The 22,570-nt window shown below is 45.6% G+C and overlaps 1 protein-coding gene across 2 annotated transcripts in view; it reads left to right on the top strand.

Annotated features, from left to right (window-relative positions):
* The window catches only part of szt2 (SZT2 subunit of KICSTOR complex), a 292,175-nt gene that overhangs the window by 68,533 nt on the left and 201,072 nt on the right, over window positions 1–22,570 (top strand). For both annotated transcript variants that reach the window (XM_072510616.1, XM_072510617.1), the window contains exons 21-26: window positions 3,113–3,229; window positions 3,892–4,092; window positions 4,421–4,527; window positions 14,496–14,631; window positions 17,449–17,823; window positions 18,537–18,762. In XM_072510616.1, the coding sequence (XP_072366717.1) occupies window positions 3,113–3,229; window positions 3,892–4,092; window positions 4,421–4,527; window positions 14,496–14,631; window positions 17,449–17,823; window positions 18,537–18,762 (1,162 nt within the window). The remainder of the gene's footprint in view (window positions 1–3,112; window positions 3,230–3,891; window positions 4,093–4,420; window positions 4,528–14,495; window positions 14,632–17,448; window positions 17,824–18,536; window positions 18,763–22,570) is intronic.

Here is a 22,570-nt window from a genome sequence, read left to right on the forward strand (position 1 = left end):
CTTATCCTGTTTTACCACATCAGCCTTCCCAATGCTTTTCTTCATCCACCAACACTGTGACTTTACATGGCCTTGTTTATTACAGTGAATACATTTGAAATTTTTAATTTCTCTTCCACTGTCCTGGATTTCTTTTTTAATCTGAGGTACACTCTCATTATCTCCCATCAGATCACCTTTACCACTTGAGTATTTCTCATGTCCCCAGTTTCTATCCCTCACAGGCTGAAACGGATGTCGGAAACCAAGCTTTGATTTATGAACTAATTCATAATGATCTGCCATTTCTGCTGCTAACTTTGCAGTTTTAACCCTCTGCTCTTCCACATGAGTTCTCACTACATCAGGAATTGAATTTTTAAACTCCTCCAAAAGTATAATTTCTCTGAGAGCTTCATACGTTTGGTCTATTTTTAAAGCCCTTATCCATCTATCAAAATTACTCTGTTTGATCATTTCAAACTCCATTTATGTTTGACCAAATCCTTTCCTCAAATTTCTAAACCTTTGTCTGGAGGCTTCAGGCACTAATTCATATGCACCTAAGATGGATTTTTTCACCTCCTCATACGTCCCAGATACCTCCTCCGGTAGTGATACAAACACTTCACTAGCCTTACCTACCAGCTTTGTTTGAATCAGTAATACCCACATTCCTGTGGCCATTTCATTTGTTTAGCTACCTTCTCAAATGAAATGAAAAAACACACCCTGCAGAAAACAGCCTAAAACAAAAGTAAAAAGCTGACAGACAGCCCAGCTCCACCCACTCTCTGAAATCACTGCAGTAATAAACACCCATTTCTTAAAGGTACACTCGCTACAGATATTTATATACACACCCATTTATAAATACCCATTTCTTAAAGGTACTCGCACATGACAGCAGTCATAAGAGAAAATTGTCATTTAACGAGACACTGAAAGTGCTGGAACAGACATTAATAAGCTGGAATGTACTGGTTTTGTGCTGCTATTGGGTGCTAGATCTCAGAATAAATTGTTCCATTTGAAAATAAGCCAGCCAAGAGGAAACCGCAAGGGGAAAAAACCCACTTTTTGCTCTAACCAGGCACATACGTTTGTGCAGATATGTCAAAGTTTCAGGATGATATTGACCTGAATGTTAATGTTGGCAACAGTAAATGGTCTTTGCTTGTATTAATTTATTTACTTTTTATCACCAGTTCTCCTTCTGAAACGCGCTGTATTTTGCTGGGCTTGGGTTGAACAGTATAGGTTTCGAGTGGGAGCCACTGAATGACAATCTGGAGCAAGTTTCATATGTTTTGCACTCCTTAACTTTGGAGTTTGCCTCAAAACAAAGTCTTCTTTAAAATTAATTTTACGTTAGGCCAGCATTTATTGCCCTGGTTAGGCCAGCATTTATTATCGCTGGTTAGGCCAGCATTTATTGCCCTTCCTTAGTTGCCCTTCAGAAGGTGGGAAGTTGTCTTTTTGAACCGCTGCAGTCCTTCAGGTGCAGGTACACCCACTGTGCTGTTACGGAGGTAGTTTCAGTATTTTGACCCAGCGACAGTGAAGGAATGGTGATGTATTTCCAAGTCGAGAGAGGGGTGCCTCCAGGTGGTGGGGTTCCCAGGTATCTGCTGCTCTTGTCCTTCTAGATGGTAGTGGTCATGGGTTTGGAAGGTGCTGTCTTAAGGAACCTTAGTGAGTTACTGCAGTGCATCTTGTAGATGGTACACAAATCTGTCACTGTTGGTCGGTGGTGGAGGGTTTGAATGTTTTTGGAAGGAGGGACAATCAAGCGGGCTGCTTTATCCTGGATGGTGTCAAGCTTCTTGAGTGTTGGAGCTGCACTCATCCAGACAAGTGGAGAGTATTCCATTACACTCCTGACTTGTGCCTTGTAGATAGTGGACAGGCATTGGGGGGAGGGGGGGGGGTGGTCAGGAGGTGAGTTCCTCGCTGTAGGATTCCTAGCGTTTCACCTGCCCTGATAGCGACAGTATAAATTTTGTTATGGGCCAGGGTTTAAAAACTCCAAAGTGTATTATGGAGTTCACCTGACCTATTTGACAAGAGCCTTCACTTGAGGTGTGATTCACCAGTCTTCCTAGACACTTTAATCAAAATAAGCTTTATTCTAAGAACTATATATATGTATATATATAAACAAGAATTCTTATCAATTACAAACATAAAGACACCTCACAGCTACAGCAATCTATGTATAACACTAAATGAATTCCCCCTTAACTGTTCCAATTCAAAAACAAAATCCCATAACCCAAAAAAACCTTTTCATGGCCGTGGCCCAGCACTCTGCATTCTTACTTGAATAAGACTGACTTTGCCTGAGATTCTGACCCTTTCTCACCAGCAGGTTTAAAAACTTCCGGAATGCAAATTACATATTTTAAGTTACAAAAGCAGGTAGCTATAATCAATGGGTTTTTGACTGGAACAGATGTTTAAAATGAAAATAGAGGCCAAAAGCACTTCTATTCTCTGTCTAAGTCCTCAACAGCCAAATGTGAAAGTGAAACCAAAAACAGCTTTCAGAGCCACAGCCCAGCTCCACCAACACAATGACATCACTGAAGCCATCTTAAAGGGACATTCACATGACAATGTGGCGAGTCGAGTTCAGTTTCTGATCAATGGTAACCCCCAGGATATTGATTGTGGGGCATTCAGCGATGGTATCACTATTGAATGTCAAGTGGCGATGGTTAGATCCTCTCTTGTGGGAAATAATAATAATCACTTATTGTCACAAGTAGGCTTCAATGAAGTTACTGTGAAAAGCCCCTAGTCGCCACATTCCGGCGCCTGTTCGGGGAGGTTGGTACTGCAATTGAATCTGCGCTGCTGGCCTTGTTCTGCTTTACAAGCCACTACTCCATCCTATCCCCTAATCTTTTAGACACTAAAGGGCAAATTAGCATGGCCAATCCACCATCTTGCACATCTTTGGATTGTGGGAGGTAACCAGTTTCTATTCATCTTTTTCCTAATAGTAAGCTTGCTGATATATGTACTTTAAATTAAAGAGACTCTTGCAGCCTCAGAATGTTATCTGTACTGTATTCTGTCTCTTTTGACTCCGCCACACAACGGGATTGACTGCCCTTTCCCTTTCAAGCAGGCGATTATGAAGGGGAGAATGATTTCATCCGAGCTGTGCCATTCCAGTTTGATCTGATGAAGCTTTTAGCAAAGTGTCAACAAATAGAGCTGTTTTTCCACATGTTGACTAAAGGTAAGGTTTCATTGTAATGCTTTTCCTGAAATGTTCCCATTGTTTCTGTGCAATGAAGATGCACACATAGGTCCAGGATGTTGCACAATTTTGTGCAAATACAGGTGCAAACCATTTATGTGTTACGTACCTGCTACTCTAAGATTGTACATAAGTTATGTGTGTGGTAGGAAGGAGAACTCGGCACTATCTAGATCTGCCTAAGGAAGATAGTGGGCAGTGTAACGACTATGTTGACTGTTTTTCCATGTGGTATGAAGCAGCGTTGGTGATGAGTGGATCGGGAAGGATCTTCAAATTAGTTTCCATGCAGTCCTTTCTTCTTTCAATGTCACTGAGTATCATTATTATAAAAAAGTTATTTGTTCTTCAACTTAAAAACAAAAATGCAGAAAAGTAAATTGTGATGGAACATGTGTATTTTTCCAAATATAATATTAGGTTGTGTTTTGAAATGGTAGTTTAAAAAGGGAACAAATAATAGAAATCTTTGAATAAATTTTAGTTTAGAGCTACAGAAATACTGCATTCTTAACGGGAACTGATTACCATTATGATTACCTGTATCTGACTCTGATAGCACTGCAAATTATTCCACTATGTCCAAAGCTGGGTTCTTGTGAATGTTTGAACCTTATTATCAATTGTTTCCCTTTCTTCAGCAGAGGATGATGGGAGTACAAAGGAGACTACCTCTTTACCCAATGAGATCCTGTTAAATCTTTTCCATAGCTGTTTGCAACAGGATCTTGGTGACCGGGAGTTGCCGTTGGCTGACTCTGATCACATGATTTTTATGCAGCAAATTGTGCAGCGGGATCGGAATGGTCATTCCATTCCTTTTACTCTACCAACAGTTAAAGGTAAAATAACCTAAATCTTGCGATGTTTTGTCTCTGTCAATCTATGTATCATAATAAATCACTGGGGTACAAGTTTGCCATGCATTTGTCTGCACTACTTCAGCATTTAAAGACATTTCTGAGAGTGGTGGTGCACAGCCTAGTTTGTGTCTCATGTGAAAAAGTAATCCTCCCCGAGTTAAAGTTCCTATCATCTCTGACTAAAAGAAAATCTCTGTTAGTATAGTTCTGCACTTTGGGACCCCAAACTGGATTCATAAAAATGTTGCAATCAGAAATAACTTTTAGCCAAACTGAAGGAACTTGGGTGTTTTTTCTTGTTCTATAGAAGAGCCACTGAAAGTGACCAAGAAATTGGAGAGACAAGACACCATGATGTCACTGCACACCCTTGGAAGTAACAAAGAGGTCCTGGGTTCGACCAGCACCTTACAGGTAAGTGATTGTGGAAGCTACACAGAGGTTTGCAGTGCTCCTGGTACTGTATGAATTCAGTTCATATAATGGATTGCCAGTCCAACCTACCCAAAAGCTGTTCACAATTGATCCAAGAGCGCTATTGGAATAAATAGATCAATACTGTGTAAAAGCAAATTACTGCGATGCTGGAATCTGAAACCAAAGAGAGAAAAAGCTGGAAAATCTAAGCAGGTCTGGCAGCATCTGTAGGGAGAGAAAAGAGCTAACGTTTGACAAAGGGTCACCTGGACTCGAAACATTAGCTCTTTTCTCTCCCTACAGATGCTGCCAGACTTGCTGAGATTTTGCAGCATTTTTTCTTTGGAAATAGATCAATATGGTTCATTGGGAAATCATTGAGGGCTTCAAGATGTTGATCCAGCAGATTTGGAAAGTCTCTCTCTGTTTTTGTCTCAAGTCTATTTCCCAATGTGAATGAAATCAAAATAATCCAAATTTATAACCTTTATTCGACAAGATAAGATGAATGAATTGGGGTTTGAAGAATGGTAATATTAGGTTGCCTGGAAAGTCAGCGTGTGTCGAGTGATTTTTTTTTTTTGAGAAAGAAACAAGGAGGGTTGATGAGGGTAGCACATTTGATTAGTCTATTTGGAATTTAGCCAAGCTTTTGAGAAGAATACACATGGCAGACTTATTTCACAAGTAAAAACTCATGGGATCGAAGGGCAAGTGGCAAGTTGAATCCAAAATTGGCTCAATGATAGGAAACAGAGGGTTTTTGCTGTTTTATATTCTGTCCAATCTTCTGACATGCCTCCCATCTTTGTGCAATTATGTGTTTTTTCTTTATGTTTGATCCTAACTTTAACTTTTTTTTGTTAACTACGGATGGTGTAATCTCCCCTTGGAATTTTTCTTTCTTGTTGGAATGTATCCATTCTGTGTACTTTGAAATATTCCCTCCAATGTCCGCCACCGCATTTCTATTGACCTATCCTTTAACCTAATTTGCCAGTCCACTTTAGCTAGTTCTGCTTTCACGCCCTCATAATTGCCTTTATTTAAGTTTAAAATACTAATCTTGGATTCATTCTTTTCCCTCAAACTGAATGCAAAATTCAATCTGTAATGACTATCAGATCATCTGTTTTATTTTGAATGCTACATGTGTTTAAGTACAGAGCCTTTAATTTTGTCCTTTTATTATTTTTTTTGCAACCTCTACTTGCTGATTTACTCTTAGATTTGTATTCCCATACTCTCTTTCCCTTCCTGTCACATTCTGTTTATCATTTCCCACATTAATACCTATCTCTCTTGGTTTGTCTTCACTCTGGTTTACCACATCTTCTCAAATCTGATCTCTTTCCCCTATATTTAGTTTAAAACCTTCTCTACTTCCCTAGTTATGTAGCTTGTGAGAACATTGGTCCACAACAAGGTTCATGTGTAGACTGTTCCAACAGTTAAGGTCCCACTTTCTTCTGTACAGGTGCCAGTGTCCCATGAACTGGAATCAACTTCTCCCACACCAGCCTTTGAGTCACACATTAGTCTCTAATTTTATGTATCCTATGCATGTGGCAAATGCAGAAATTGTAACCTTTGGGGTTCTGCTTTTTAATTTAGTACTTAGCTCCTTATCTCTCAATGCAGAACCTCTTTCCTAGTTCTACCAATGTTATTGGTACCAACATAGATCTCGGCGACTGGATTCTCCCCCTCCCATTGTAAGTTCATCTCCAGCCCTGAGCGGACGTTTGAAACCCTGGCACTAGGCAGGCAACACAGCCACCTGGACTTTTGCTTTTTGCTGCAGAGAACGAGTTAAAGTACTAGTCTTAGACCCACTTTTCCCTCAAACTGAATTTACAATTTGGAGAACAAGTCCATGCTACATTACGTGTCGAGGTCTGAACAAGCAGCTAGTGCACTGTCAGCAGCTCCAGGAAATCACAAAGTATGCCATTTGAGATCTAGGCCGTTGCTATGAGTAACCTCTTCCCATCCATACGATTACTGGTTTTGATGCCATCATGGAAGGCATGTGGTGCTTGGAGGTGAAAAGCATGCTGGTCAGGGTTTGCACTAGCATCCAGGTCATGCATGATTTGGAACTGTCAAATCATTGCGATTAATTTCTTTAAGCAGCCCGATTTCTACAATTGTTTCCCCAAAGACCCTCACGGCTGACTGTGTGAAAGGCCTTGGTCTGGTTGACAAATGCGTGTAGAAGCCCATGTTCTGTTTTTGGTATTTCTCCTGGAGCTGTCTAACTCCAAACACCACATCAGAGGTTCCTTGACTTTTTCTGAAACTACACTGACTCTCTGGCAGCAGGTTCGGGCTTAGATGTTGCACTAACCTGTTCACAGTATTCCTGCCGTAGATTTTGTCGGTGCTGGAAAAGAGTGGGGTTATTCTATGATTGTTGAAAGATCAGTGAATTATTTTAGGCTTGTACAGGTGGATAGTGGAGGCATCGGTGTGTTCTTGTGGGATAGTTCCTTGCTGCCGCATGGATTGAATGAATTCAGTGAAGTTCTTGACCTGATTGCAGCAGATGTTGTTTGCTGAGCAAGTCAAATCCCAGGGAGAGACTTATCCTATTGATCATAACCATTTAAAAAATATTTTGAAAACGAGGAGAAAAACTACTGCTCCCAGAAGCATAGAACTCCAGTAACACTTACTGGATTTTAAAAATTAAAATATTTATCAACAAAAAGAAAAAAAAAATGTAGGCCCAAACAGTCTTACAAAGCACCCTAAAAAAAAACTCCACTTGGTCAGAGGACAGAAGTAAACACCTTGGCAAAAACGTCTTTATGGATTCATAACAATAACAATCCAGTAATATTACACACGCCAAAATAGCTGTTACTTTAGTAAAGGCATATCACACATCTCCTCAACCACTTCAAATCTACTGTGGAAATCCAAGGAAGTTCAGAACCAAAACTGTTTTCTGAAACAAAGTGCAGAATTTTCCAGCAGGGAGCTGTCCAGCGGTGGAGGTAGCTTGCCATTGGCTGCTGGTGAGGTCTTCTGGTCCTGCTAATGTCTATAGCACTTTGCATGGCTCGCCTGTCTCCTCCGCCAGGGTACCCGGATAATCATGCTTGTGGGGAGGGCCTGAAAATCCAACCCAAAGACATTTCTGGTCTCTGGATGGCTTTTTCAGATTTCACATATCTCAGCACAAAGCTGGTCTCAGGACATCTCCTGCACACGGCCAACTGCTCAGCCCACCATCTTTTCTTCAATACCCATTTCCCTCTTCATCTCCGATCCTGTTGCCCTCAACATCTCTTTGAACTCAACTTTTCCAAAATATAAAGATCTTTCATATTTTCCTACTACCTCCACTTTTGGGTCAAATAAAATTGAATAACCATCCCTCGTTTACTGATGAAACCTTTGTAAGTTACAGTTGTCTCTTAAACTTGCCTTCAAAATTTACCAGCTGAAAAACCAAGTCAGGTATGCCCGCTGTACAAAGTCACACACCTGGAAATACCTGAACCTGTCCGGTTCCCCAAGCTCTGCTTTCTCCTTCAACGTCTCCCAACTCGCAAATCACCCCTCCAGAAACAAATCCTTCACCTTCTCCAGCCCCATGTCCTTCCACCTCCTGAATGTAGCATCCAATTTCGCCGGCTCAAATAAGTGGTTCTGACGGATTGGGCCAGACATTGACACCGCCGTCAGCTCATGGAGTTGCCACCATATTTTCAACGTGGAGACTGCCACCGGATTTGCAGAATATTTTGCTGTTGAAAATAGAAGAGATGCCGTCACCATGGCCTCCGCACCCATCCCTTTACGTGACTCCGACTTCATCTGTACCTAACTAATCTCTTGACCCCAAACCACCCCAACACCTCCACATTGGCCACCCAGTAATAATACGACAAATTTGGGATCGTCAACGCCAACCCCCCCCACCCCCCCACCTGCCCCCTCACCTACCTTTCCCTCTGTAGAACCCCTCTCCGAATCCGAGGTGTTCTCCTCACCCATATGAAGCCCATTATAGGCTGCTGCATCTCCCGAAGAAACAATTTTGACAGAAAAACTGGGAGGCATTGAAATAAGAACACAAATTATGGCAAAATGTTTATCTTAATCGAGTGAACTTGGCCCACCAGCGACAGTGGAAGGTTGTCCCACCTCTGCAAACCTGCTCTAACCCTGCTCGCCAAGCTTGTAAAATTCAGTTTACGAAATCGCGTCCTATCCCGGGCCCCTGCAATATCCCCATTGTCTCCCCATAAATGGCTCTGCATTCTTTTTAAAAAAAAATAATTTTTATTCAAATTTTCACAAAATATCAGCAACAAAATACAGAAAGAAAATTTTAACTGACTGCACCCTACCCTCCAGGGAGAGTGGCAGCACGTCCCACCTCTTAAACTCCCCCTCCATCTGCTCCACCAGTCTCGTGAAGTTGAGCTTATGTAGGGCCCCCCAGCTCCTAGCCACTTGGACCCCAGGTACCTGAAACTCCTCTCCGCCCTTTTTAGCGGGAGCTCACCAATCCCCCTCTCCTGGTCCCCCCGGTGCACTACGAACAACTCGCTCTTCCCCATATTAAGCTTGTACCCGGAGAAAACTCCAAACTCCCTAAGGATCCTCATCACCTACGGCATTCCCCCCTCTGGGTCCGCCACATACAGCAGCAAATCATCCGCATCCAGCGTCACCCGATGCTCCTCCCCACCCCGCACCAGCCCCCTTCAGTTCCTCGACTCCCTCGATGCCATGGCCAGGGGTTCAATCGCCAGTGCAAAGAGCACGTGGGACGGAGGACACCTCTGCCTCGTCCCCCGGTGTAGCCGGAAATACTCTGACCTCCTCCTGTTCGTGGCCACACTCGCCACCGGGGCCTCATACAGCAGCCTCACCCACCTGCCGAACCCCTCCCGAACCCGAACCTTTTCAACACCTCCCACAGGTACCCCCACTCCACCCTATCAAAGACCTTCTCCACATCCATCGCCGCCACTATCTCCGCCTCCCTTTCCATCGCCGGCATCATTATAACATTCAAGAGCCTCCGTACATTAGTATTCAACTGCCTCCCTTTCACAAACCCTGTCTGATCCTCGTGTATGACCTGCGGCACACAGTCCTCTATCCTCATGGCCAAAATCTTTGCCAGCAACTTTGCATCTACATTTAAGAGTGAGATCGGCCGATATGACCCACACTGTAGGGGATCCGTGTCCCGCTTCAGGACCAGGGAAATCAGCGCTCTCGACATCGTCGGGGGCAGTGCCCCCCCTTCCCTTGCCTGGTTGAAAGTCCTTACCAACAGCAGGTCCACATACTTCTTGTAAAATTCAACCGGGAACCCATCCGGCCCCGGTGCCTTCCCCGCCTGCATGTTCCATATCCCTTTAACCAACTTATCCAACCCAGCCTGCACCCCCAACCCCGCCACCTGCCCCTCCTCCACCCTCAGAAACCTCAGCCGGTCCAGGAAGCGACCCATCCCTCCCTCTTCCAGTGGGGGCTCAGACCGGTACAGTTCCTCGTAGAAGTCCCTGAAACCCCATTGACCCACCGCACTTCGAACCGTGCTCCTCCTCCATCCCTAACTCCCCCGATCTCCTTAGCTGCCTCTCGCTTCCGAAGCTGGTGCGCCAGTATCCGGCCCGCCTTTACTCCGTATTTATATACCGCCCCCTGCGCCTTCCTCCACTGCGCCTCCGCCTTCCTGGTGGTCAACAAATCGAACTCGGCCTGGAGTCTACGCCGCTCCCTAAGCAATCCCTCCTCCGGGGCTTCCGCGTACCTCCTATCCACCCTCACAATTTCCCCCACCAACCTCTTCCTCTCTCTCCTTTTCCCCCTCCCCTTGTGTGCCCGAATGGAGATCAGCTCTCCTCTGACCACTGCCTTCAGCGCCTCCCAGACCACCTCTGCTTGCACCTCCCCATTGTCATTAGCCTCCAGGTACCTCTCTATACACTTCCGGACCCGCCCGCTCAACTCCTCGTCCGCCAGCAACCCCACCTCTAGGCGCCATAGCGGGCGCTAGTCCCTCTCCTCCCCCAACCCGAGGTCCACCTAGTGCGGAGCATGATCAGAAATGGCTTTCGCCGAGTACTCCGTATCCTCCACCCTCGGGATCAGTGCCCTGCTCATGACAGAAAAGTCAATCCTGGAGTAGGCCTTGTGGACATGGGAGAAGAATGAAAATTCCCTGGCCCGCGGCCTCGCAAACCTCCATGGATCCACCCCTCCCATCTGGTCCATGAACCCCCACAGCACCTTAGCCGCCGCCGGCCTCCTGCCCGTCCTAGACCTAGAGCGACCCAATGCCGGGTCCAGCACCGTGTTGAAATCTCCCCCCATTATCAGGCCCCCTGTCTCCAGGTCCGGAATCCGGCCCAGCATACTCTGCATGAACCCCGCATCGTCCCAATTCGGGGCATATACATTGACGAACACCACCCGCTCCCCCTGCAGCTTGCCACTTACCATCACATACCTACCGACATTGTCTGCCACAATGCCCGACGCCTCGAACGACACTCTCTTCTCCACCAAGACCGCCACCTCCCCGACTTTCTGCATCCAAACCCGAATGAAACACCTGCCCAACCCACCCCTTTCTCAACCTTACCTGATCCGCCACCCTCGGGTGCGTCTCCTGAAGAATGGCCACATCTGCCTTCAGCCCCTTCAGGTGCGCGAACACCCGGGCCCGCTTGACCGGCCCATTCAGTCCCCTTACATTCCAGGTTATCAGCCGGATCAGGGGGCTACTCACCCCCCTCCTGCCGACTAGCCATAGCCCTCCCTAGGCCAGCCACGTGCCCGCGCCCCCCGCACTACCTGGTCCCCACAGCGGCAGGCTCCCGCCCCAACCTCTTCTCCCCCAGCTCCAGCTCCCCCTTGGCCATTCCAGCAGCAACCCGGTCCCCCCCCGTCCACCAGCAGGATCTCATCCATTCCACTGCCAGCGCGGGAGAAAAAGCCCGCACTTCCCAGCTCCGGCCCCGCCCCTTCAGCCCTAAACGCGGGAAAAAGCCCGCGCTTTCCACTCGCCCGGCCCCGCCTCCCCTGGCACAGTTCACTTTCCAGGCCCGGTCCCACTGCCTCCAACTCAGGCCTCTTTCCCCCCATATCCCCTACCGACCACCAACCCCCCAAGCAATTTACTTACCCGCCCCCCCCGCGAGCCCGCCCCCCCCCCCCCCCCCCCCCCGCGAGCCCACCCGGCGGACCTAATCAAAACAATGCCCAATCAACCCCCAAAAAACATAGAACCTCCCCTCGAAACACAACCCAACCATCCCTCCACCGCAACCCCTCATCCCCGACCCTTAGTCTGAGTCCAGTTTTTCGGCCTGAACAAAGGCCCACGCCTCCTCCGGGGACTCAAAATAGTGGTGTCGATCCTTATAGGTGACCCACAGACGCGCCGGCTGCAGCATACCGAACTTCACCCTCCTGTGCAGCACTGCCTTTGCCCGGTTATAACCGGCCCTGTTCTTCGCCACCTCCGTGCTCCAATCCTGGTAGGTCCGGACCTCCGCGTTCTCCCACCTTCTGCTCCGCTCCTTCTTGGCCCACCTTAACACACACTCTCGATCAGCAAACCGGTGGAACCGCATCAGCACCGCCCGCGGCGGCTCGCTGGGCTTGGGCATCCTCGCCAGCACTCGGTGGGCCCCCTCCAGCTCCAAGGGCCCCTGAAAGGCCCCTGCTCCCATCAGCGAATTCAGCATGGTGACCACATAGGCCCCCACGTCCGATCCCTCCAGCCCCTTCAGGATTCCCAGGATCCGCAGGTTTTTCCGCCTCGACCGGTTCTCCATCTCCTAGAACCTTGCCTGCCATTTCTTGTGGAGTGCCTCATGCGCCTCCACCTTCACCGCCAGGCCCAGGATCTCGTCCTCGTTCTCCGAGACCTTCTGCCGGACCTCCCGGATCGCAGCCCCTTGGGCCGTCTGGGTCTCCAGCAGCTTATCGATTGAAGCCTTCAACGGCTCCAGCAGCTCTGCTTTCAGTTCCTTAAAACAGCGCTGGAGAAGCTCCTGCTGTTCTTGCGCCCACTGCCTCCACGCTGCCCTGTCTCCGCCCGCCGCCATCTTGGTCCTCCTCCCTCGCACCTTTTTTTTGCGTCAGTGCCACTTTTAAAATCGCCCCACTCCTGGTCCAATCCATACACTATCGGGGGAATGTTGCTGTCCCCTTCCCACACCGGGAAATGTCGAACAAGCGCCGTTACGGGCCCTAAAAAGAGCCCAAAAGTCCGCTTTTAGCGGGAGCTGCCGAACGTGCGACTTAGCTTTGCATAGTCGCAACTGGAAGTCCCCTGGCTCTGCATTCTTAACGTACAGTAAAAGGTTGTCTGCGTAGCATGACACCGTATGCTCTACTCGACCCTTCACAATTCCCCTGCACCTTTCCGCGGCCCTCCGAGCAATCGGCAATGGTTCGATTGCCAATGTGAACAACAGCGGGGATATAGGGAATCCCTGCCTCTCCCCCTGTGCAGCCTGAACAACCCCGAGTTCATGTTGATCCTTTAAACATTAGCCGCAGACGCTTCATATAACAGCCAGACCCGGGATCCAAACTCAGGACAAACCTCTCCAGAACTGCGAGCAAGTAGCTTCATTCGACGCTATCGAATGCCTTTTTAGTGTGCAGAGAAACAATAATCTCCAGTTCTGGTCCCACCGCCAGTGTAAGAACTACATTAAGTAGCCACCTCACGTTGGGTGACAGTTTTCTGCCCCTCACAAACCCCGTCTGGTCTTCCCCCACTACCTCCAGGAGGCAGGGCTCCAGCCTCAATGCTAAGATTTTCGCCAAACGTTTCGCCTCCACGTTAAGCAGAGATTGGATGCTATGACCCACACTCTGTGGGGTCCTTGTCCTTCAGAAGGAGGGAGATGGACGCCTACTTCAAGGTCTCCAGAAGGGAGCCCCGCGCCAATGAGTCATTAAACATCCCCAGAACCAATGGGGCCAGCTGGTCCGTTAACATTTTGTACAATTCTACCAGAAACCTATCATGCCCCGGTGCCACCTGCATCTTACCCAGAGCCCTGTGGACGTCCTCCACCACCATCGGTGCCTCCATGTCTCCCACAACTCATCCCCCACCTGAGAAAACTCCAAGCCTTCCAAAAACTCAACCATCTCCTACTCATCCTCTGGCGGCTCCAATCTGTAAAGCCCTCCATAAAAGGAATGAAACACTCCATTAATTTTTTCTAGGGTAGAGACCAATCCATCCCCAGATTCCCGTACCTGCACAATTTCCCTGGCAGCCTCTTGCTGCCTTAACTGATGTGCAATAGTCAGCTAGGCTTCTCCCCATTCTCATATACCATCCCCTTTAAGCGCCGCAACTGTCGCACCACCCGGCTTGTGGACAGTAAATCAAATTGCGTTTGCAGCTTCTTCCTGCACGCCAAGAGCTCTGGAGTTGGTTCACTCGAATACTCCCTTTCCACGCTCAAAATTTCATCCACTACCTCCTGACACTTCCGCCTGTTCTCCCTATCCATATATGACTTGTATGAGATGCTTTCCCTGTACAAGATAATTTCCCCCCTAATCACCGCTTTTAATGCCTCGACTGCTCTATAGTTACTCAATATCCTAGCACATTGTGTATCCCCCTGATCCGTATTAACCTGCCACAAATGTGATAAAGCATCAAAGAACTGTTTTGCAATCCAAAAGGAGAAATTGCATTGATATTTCTGCATTGTATCATAAGTACCATTGTGGTGTCAACACAGGGAGGGTTGGGGTGGGTGCAGTAGGTCTTATTTTATATATTTATCTGAGAAAATGGAATACTGATCGGACTGCTGGATAGATATAATGGATATGATGTGACACATGTAAGAATTGGGACACTGTCATAAATTTTACTCTAGTTGCTTGAACATACCACATTTTTATGTATTGTAATACATGTGTCTCGCTTTGATCTAATTGATTAGAGTGTTGGCAACGCTGATATGACAGAGGACAATATCCTTCCAGTTGAAACTGAGAGCATACCTCAATGGAGATGCTATGCCAGGTTTGTGAATGCACAGCAAATCCTGCTCACCTTTTTGCCAGCCACCTTTACAGGTAAGTTTTACTGTTAAGTTTCCACTCAAGGAGTCTACAACCATTATTGTTGTGAGAGAGAAATTAGCTCTACTTCCCATTGACAAGCATTCATTCAACCCCTCCCAGTTACACAATAGAATTTGAACAGCTTTGCTATTTGTCATTCTTATTTACCAGTCCCTTTGTAAAATGTTGTAACGATCCATGCAGACCAGTGTTTTTCAAACTTTTTTTCCTGTGTCCCACTTTTGCCAACTGGCTGACCATCAGGACCCACGCTAGCCGACCTTTGGGACCTACACCATGTTGGCTAACCCAGTCTATCCTGAGTCAAGGCAGTGTATGAGACACTAAGATTTTCTTGCCCTTGGTAAGGGAGGGAATGTAAATCATCTAGTTTTCCTGTTAATCACTATCCAGCAGCCCCTGGTGCATTGAATTTATGTCAACATTGAATGAGGACAGGATCATATATGCATATGATGTCCTCCCATCTATAAAAGTTCACTGTCATGGGTCACACAGGAAGGATAGTTACTCAGAGATACTGCAGGGCCGCCAACAATTCATCGTGGGACACTGCGTCAAGGAAGCAAAGAAGTGAAGGAAGAAGACTGAGAGGAGAACAAAGAACTGATATCACTGGGCGAGAGCCATATGTTTAAATAAAACATCCATTATTCTGAAGATAGTGACATTAAAATCTTGATTTATAATTGGCTTAAATACCAATTATTTGATGCAGGTTTATCAACTTCAAAGTACACAATTAGAAACAAGTTAATCAATATTGATGAATGCTGACAACACTAAAACTGACCCACAGACAACTGACAAACTCACTGTCACTAATCAGACAAAATGGACATTGAAAAACCATTTCTCAGATATTCATTATTTTCTCAGATATTTAATTGTGGCACTGTGATGTGCTCAAGTCTCCCCAATCAGAAGACATGCCATTACAGTCACTTTGTGGAGACTTGTCTCCAATAATGCAATGGCAGTCGATTCCATCCCTCTGAATATGTCTCCATGGCGTCGCTGATAAACATCCTTCTGGCCCTCAGCAGTAATCACACTGCAAGGAGATCTGCAGAACATTTTCAGGCTATATGTCTGCATGGAGACATTGCCTCTGTTGTACTGTTGTTGTCATCACCGACGACACAACAAACACGTACACAAGGAATCCGTGTCCCAAGTTTGTGCTCGCTCACCGAGGTCTCTGACATACTCTGACTCTCAAATCTGCTGAGCTTGGTGGTGAGTTCTCTGATAGTCTCCTTCTGTTTCACGACGGGTTCTTTCTGCAGCAGGATGGTCTCTGGTCCCCTTGATGTCATCCACCAGACAACTGTTCTGCACTGGGGCAGAGCACATGGGGTCCATGTTCAGGGCGATGTAAATGCAGAACTCTTGGGCCGCAGCTTTGGCCAGGAGAGGGCAAGGAATCAGCCAAACGTTTCACAGAACATGGTATTCGAAGTGGAGCTGCTGCCCGGAATAATAATAACAATAAAGGGGGTGGTAGTGGTGGGTTGGGGGAGGAACCGTGAGGCTTACAGGAAATCAGTCAAATGATTTCTCTCTGTAGAGGACCGAATTGATATTTTAGGCAGGATTTTCCCTGCAGGCTTCTGAATGCTGAAGTTGGGAAACTCTGCCTTAGTGGCTGATAGATGCAGAACACCGTGACCTTTAGCTCCGCGGCCCTTCTGACACCCGCCCATGACCCGCAGTTTGATAAACCTTAATGTAGTCCATGTTTGAAATTATTTGTAATTACCTTTCATTTTGAACAAATACAATTTTCACTAAAATGATCACAATGTTAAAATCCTAATGGTTAATTTTTGGAAATAGTAGAAAATAATTCAAATTATTATCCTCTTGTGTATAATAAAATGGCTCTTGGTCAGACAGCACGCCAAGCAGCCTGGCCAAATACTGACGTAGCTCCTCCCACAATATTAGTAAGCAGGAATGGGTGCAAACTCATGTTAGTGTTCCATTGTAATCCATGGCGATGAAGTGAATACAATTAATAATAAATAATAATTATATATTAAATATAAAGATTTTTTTATTCATTCGTGGGCGTGGCTGGCTTTGCCAGCATTTACTGCCCACCACTAATTGCCGTTGAAGAAGGTGGTGGTGAGTTGCTTTCTGGAGCTGCTGCAGTCCATGTGTTAGGGAGGGAGTCCCCGGATTTTGACCTAGCAACGTTGAAGGAACAACCATACAGTTCTAAATCAGATTCAAGCAAATTACTGCGGAGGCTGGAATCTGAAACAAAAACAGAAAATGCTGGAAGATCTCAGCAACTCTGACAGCATCTGTGGAGAGAGAACAGAGCTAATGTTTCGAGTCTGGATGACTCTTCCAGACTCCAAATATTAGCTGTGTTCCCTTTCCACAGATGCTGTCACACCTGCTGGGAGTTTCCAGCATCTTCTGTTCTAGTTCCAAGTCATAATGGTGTGTGGCTTTGAGGAGGAACATGAAGGGCCACCTTTGTACAGAACAACGGAGAATTATGAAGTTCAATCCCAAAACAACTAAATACGTTTTAACAAAATGGAATATAAGCTATTTGGTCAAGATAAATCCCCAATAGCCTTGGATGCTTGTGTGCAGTGTTGTGGTAGACCAATGATGAAGCCACTTTTTAATAGTTCTTCAATAGTTCTGCGGACTCAAAATGATAATTTTAAAGCAATTTTACTATCTATCTGGTGAGATGGGGAAAGGAGGTTCTTCACCTTATTGGTCAAACAACTCTGCACTTTCTTTCTGAAGAATTTTCACTTTGATCTTTTTTTCTGTCAGATGTGCAGCGACTGATGGCTCCTGGGATTGACGAGAGTACAAAACATTCTGGGTTAGGAGATGAAGAACTGCTACAAGTGGAAATGAAAGAGTCAGCATTGAACAATCTGTCTGGAGTATATAGTGCAGCCTCAGCACCTAATAAATCTGAGTTGGCCATTGTTGTCGGGGAAGCTCTTGATGGCACAGCTGGCCAAGTAGCAGTCAGTGTATCAAAAAGTAATAGCATCAGACGAGATTTTGTGTCAACAATCCGTTCCCCAGGACAGGAAACTCACTCTTCCAGGTCCACACCACTGCTTTCTCCAACCTTGGCGGGTGGTAGTGAAATGTCATCTGTTGAATTTGAAAAGGAGATGGTACAACCTGATGCAGGTAACAGACTATTTGTAGTGATAACACCTTTTGCATGAAAATTCTTTCGGAATCTAGTGAAATGGCCTGTGGTTTAGATCAAAAGGTTTAGGAGATAGATAGTTTCATATATTGTAGATCGATCTTTTAATAAATAGATGTGATAGATTTTAATTTTTGATTGACATTTGGGTAGTTTTAAAATATTAGATTGTTAACTTTTGAATTGAAAATTAATTTTCCATTTAAATGAAGAACTCCCAGGCTGATTGCAAATGCTTGGCTTAATGTGGCAGAAGTGGAGAACAGAGCCAACAATACCTGTAGTGGGACCTCATGACAATGTTTCTACTCAATATCCTAAAAGGCTGTCACTACAGTCCTCTTCATTGCTGGTAGCTCATTGACCTCGTGTTTTATGACAGGCAGCCTATATTTCTTTATTTAAAAAATAAATAAATTTAGAGTACCCAATTATTATTTATCCAATTAAGGGGCAATTTAGCATGGACAATCCACCTAATCTGCACATCTTTGGGTTGTGGGGGTGAAACCCACGCAGACACAGGGAGAATGTGCAAACTCCACATGGACAGTGACCCAGGGCCGGGATTTGAACCCAGGTCCTCAGTGCTGTAGTCCCAGTGCTAACCACTGTGCCACATGCCACCCCCTATATTTCTTTATGAACGTTTTCAAATGTGTGCTTTATTTTTATCACTGTTGTCTCACAGACTCCATCTATGTGCCTTCAGAAATGATGAAGGAAAGAGTAGAGTTTAGCTTACCTCCAAAGAAAGACTGTCACATCACGTTCAGCCGCCAGACGTCTCAGGTCGACTCGTGTGATCTGAACCGCCTCCGGTGTCCTGTCTACATATACAACTGTTCACTGGAGTCGTTGAGAGAGCAACTTGTGAATTCTTGTGTTGAACGATCTAACAAGGATATTTATTTCAGGTAGTGCACTTACTTATGCTCATTCTGATCATATAGATATATGCTAAACATCAAGGTACAATCTGATTACATCGCAAACATATCATTTCTCGGTTTACATCATCTTCTGAATAAAGAAATGGAAGCTTCATTGGTTTAGCAAATAAATGACATAAATAAAGTCAGCCAGCAACTTCTGTAATAAATCTAGAATGGCTTGCAAAGTTCCAACATCTGCAAACATATTGGTTTTGCTTAACCCACCCTTATTCTTTAAATGCGTTAGTAAGAATCAAAGTATTTTTTGTGCAGTACACATACAATAATAGTCTGCACCAACATGTGGACAGACAGTTGATTATTTATACCAATGTAACCAATTACATCCTGATTTGGAGAAGGTTTTGTTTTGCTCACAGTAAAGGCACATGTTTTGTGTGCATGAGTGAAACTTGGTTTGTAATATGGCATGCTAGGCAAGAACGGGCAAGAACAGGTTGCAGGTGGTATATCGTAAAATTAAGTGGGGAGAAAAATCCTGACCACAACCTGGCCCAAATACCAGTTTTCACTGAGCTGCTTTTGGCAAGCAAGCGACCTTGCTCACCTGAATTGATGCAGGGTGGTGGGCTGTTCAGCTTGCAGTTAAGGTGCTAAATGACTGAAAACAAGGGCCTTTTCACAGATTTTTAACTTTCCTTCGGATTTAATGCCTAGAGCATGGGTTTCCCAGGATATGGGAAACTGACCAGTAAAAAAGGAGCACTTTAAGATGCCCAAACTTAATAAGGGTTTAGTTTTTATCGCTGCTTTGATAGTTTTATCTGGCAAATGTTTAGCAGAAAACTCTTGCGGCCATAAAGGTATTGGATAACATTGGAGGCTTTCAAACCAACATCAACAGCATGGGAGGTGCTGTGAATGTTTCTGATAGCACATCAGAAGAGGAAGGCCATCACTAAGTATGGCGGTGAAACATGCTGTGGTGGAATCAGCAGTTACACAGGAGAGTTGTCAGGGTTGTAGGAGGCAATACCCATGTAACAAGATGCGCAGACAGAGTCTTTGGTTCCTTGACTTCTCAAGTAGGGCGACCATAGACTCAGGTTGTCATGTCAGGTGGTCACAGGCATTACCAGCGCCTGAGAAGAAGATCTTCTATTTGGTGGACCTGTTGGGCATGCATTGCCAGTGTCACATGGCCTCCGCTTTCTTGCCTCTATTTTGTAACAGGGTGCAACTAGAGTCATCTTGAGGATCTTGCAGTTTGCTGCATATAAATGCATTAGAAGAGTGAGTTGTTTGCCAGGGCTGAATGTGATGTAAACTCCTTCCATGATAACCAAAATAAGCAGGCACTCCGATTTGCCACTCTGGCTGACGTTCTGCAGGTAGAAAATGCCATCAAATGAGATAGTCCTGGCAACACCATGGCAATCAGGAGTTTCATCTATCATAAAAAGTATTCTTGCATCAATGTGGAGCTTGTTTTCAACCACAAGAAAAGATTCATGAAGGTGCGTTCCAGATTCCCAGGGAGCTGTCATGATGCTTTGACACTACATTATCCAGCATTCCACATCATTTTGTTCCAGAACGCAGATGGCAGGCTCTTCGAGGAAGGGGATATTCACTTTATACTTGTGATATGTGCCGAAGAAAGGAAATAATTAATGAACTATGTAAATCAAACTTTATTCTTTTTTGCTTATTCAAAGATGAACTTTGCTGAACAAAAGGGTGGCTGCCATAAGTCACCTGATGTCTGGAATTGTAACGTGACCACTAAGGCATTATACTGATTACAATGGAGACATTCCCTGCTATGTTGTTCTTGGAATCTCACATCTGGGACCGTCGAGGTCAATTTCAAAAAGAAACCATTGAAAGGATGAGGCTGTCATTTGTCTCTATATAAGCTTACCTTGCTAATAGAATCTGAGAGTCTAGCAAGACAATAGCTACCCAGAACAAGACAATCATGACAGATAATGACCCTTCAGAGGCTAATGAATGGGACATTTTAAGCCACGAAACAAAAGCCAGATCCAGATACCAGATAAATAATCCTTTATAAAATCATTGCAGAGGAAGGAGGTCACATAACTCGGGTGACTATTTTGAAATCTCTATATACAGTTGAGGACTCGGAAGCAGAGCAGCCTGCTGATATAACTCCAACCTGCAAACTTCCAACAGCAGGATTCCAGGCTGAGTGCAACAAGCCCTCCTAGAAATTTGTTTATCTGGTAGCCACTGCCTGCCAAGTAGTCTCTGACAATCAATCTCATCTCACTGTATTAACATCATCTTTAAAGGAATTCTATCATTCTGCCTTCAGCTAGGAACCCACTTGAACTGGAACTTCCCCACGAAGGAACCCACTCTGGATTTGGACTTTCTGAAGTCTGGCAGCCATGTGAACTGATATCCATTTCTATTTTTTTACTGTTAAGTTATTCATAGTTGTAAAACCTTTCTTTCTTATCCCCTCCCTGCATATGTGGTTGTGTGAGAAGTTGTGATCATTCCGCCAGGTTTGAATGTGTGAGTAAACTATTGAGTTGGATGATCAGCCATGATCGTGATAAATGGCGGAGCAGGCTCGAAAGGCCAATAGGCCTCCTCCTGCTCCTATCTGCTATGTATCTATGTATGTTAACTAAATTTCTAATTTATTCCTAAGAGAGTTTGTTGTGAGTAACTTTTAAAGTTTTTTTTAAAAACGCATTTTATTCAAACTTGTATCAAAGTAGGTTACAGCAAGTAAACAACAACCCCCCCCACGACAAACAGCTCCTCAAACACGGTCATTCCCCGCCTTTTCTCAAACTCCCCTGCTGAGTCCCTTAACTCATACTCTAACCACAGGAAGTCATACAGGTCACCCAACCATGCTGCTACCCTCAGTGGCGATGCCGACCGCCACTTCAGCAAAATTCATCGCCGTGCAATCAGAGAGGCGAAGGCCAAGACATCGGCCTCCTTCCTCTCCATGAGCTCAAGCTTCTCTGAAACCCCAAATATCGCCACCAAAGGTTCCGGGTCCACTCCCTCCTCCACTATCCTGGCTAAGACCACAAACACTCCCGCCCAGAATCTTCCCAATTTTTCACAACCCCAAAACATGTGCGCATGATTTGCTGGCCCCCGCCCACACCTCTCGTAATCATCTGCTACCTTCTAAAAGAACCAACTCATTCTCGCCCGAATCATATGCACCCTGTGCACCACCTTTATCTGTATCAGGCTCACCCTTGCACAAGAGGAGGTCCCGTTTACCCTTCGCTGTGCCTCACTGCATACTCCCCAATTGATCTCCATTCCCAACTCCGCTTCCCATTTCTCCTTGACCTTCACCACCCACTCGCTTCCCTGCTCCCCCAGCCACTTATATATATCCCCAATTCTTTCCTCCCCTTCCACATCCGGAAGCAGCAGTCGCTTCAGCAGGGTGTATCCTGGCAATCTAGGGAACCCCTTCCAGACCTTTTGTGCAAAGACCCTAACCTGTAGATACCTGAACTCACTACCCCTCGGCAGCTCTACCCTCTCCTTTAGCTCCTCCAGACTGGCGAACCCTTCCTCCAAATACAAATCCCTCACCTTGACCAGCCCCACTTCCCTCCATCTCCTGTATACACAATCCATCCCCCCGGCTCAAACCCATGATTCTCGCACAGTGGCATTGGCACAGACATCCTTTCCACCCTAAAATGCCTCCTCAGCTGATTCCATATCTTCACCGTGGACTGCACCACTGGGCTCCCTGAATACCTACTCGGAGCCATTGGCAATGCTGCCGTCACTATAGCCCTCAAACTAGACC

The sequence above is a fragment of the Scyliorhinus torazame genome, chromosome 7, assembly GCF_047496885.1.
Source record: "Scyliorhinus torazame isolate Kashiwa2021f chromosome 7, sScyTor2.1, whole genome shotgun sequence".
NCBI classification, from domain to species: domain Eukaryota; kingdom Metazoa; phylum Chordata; class Chondrichthyes; order Carcharhiniformes; family Scyliorhinidae; genus Scyliorhinus; species Scyliorhinus torazame.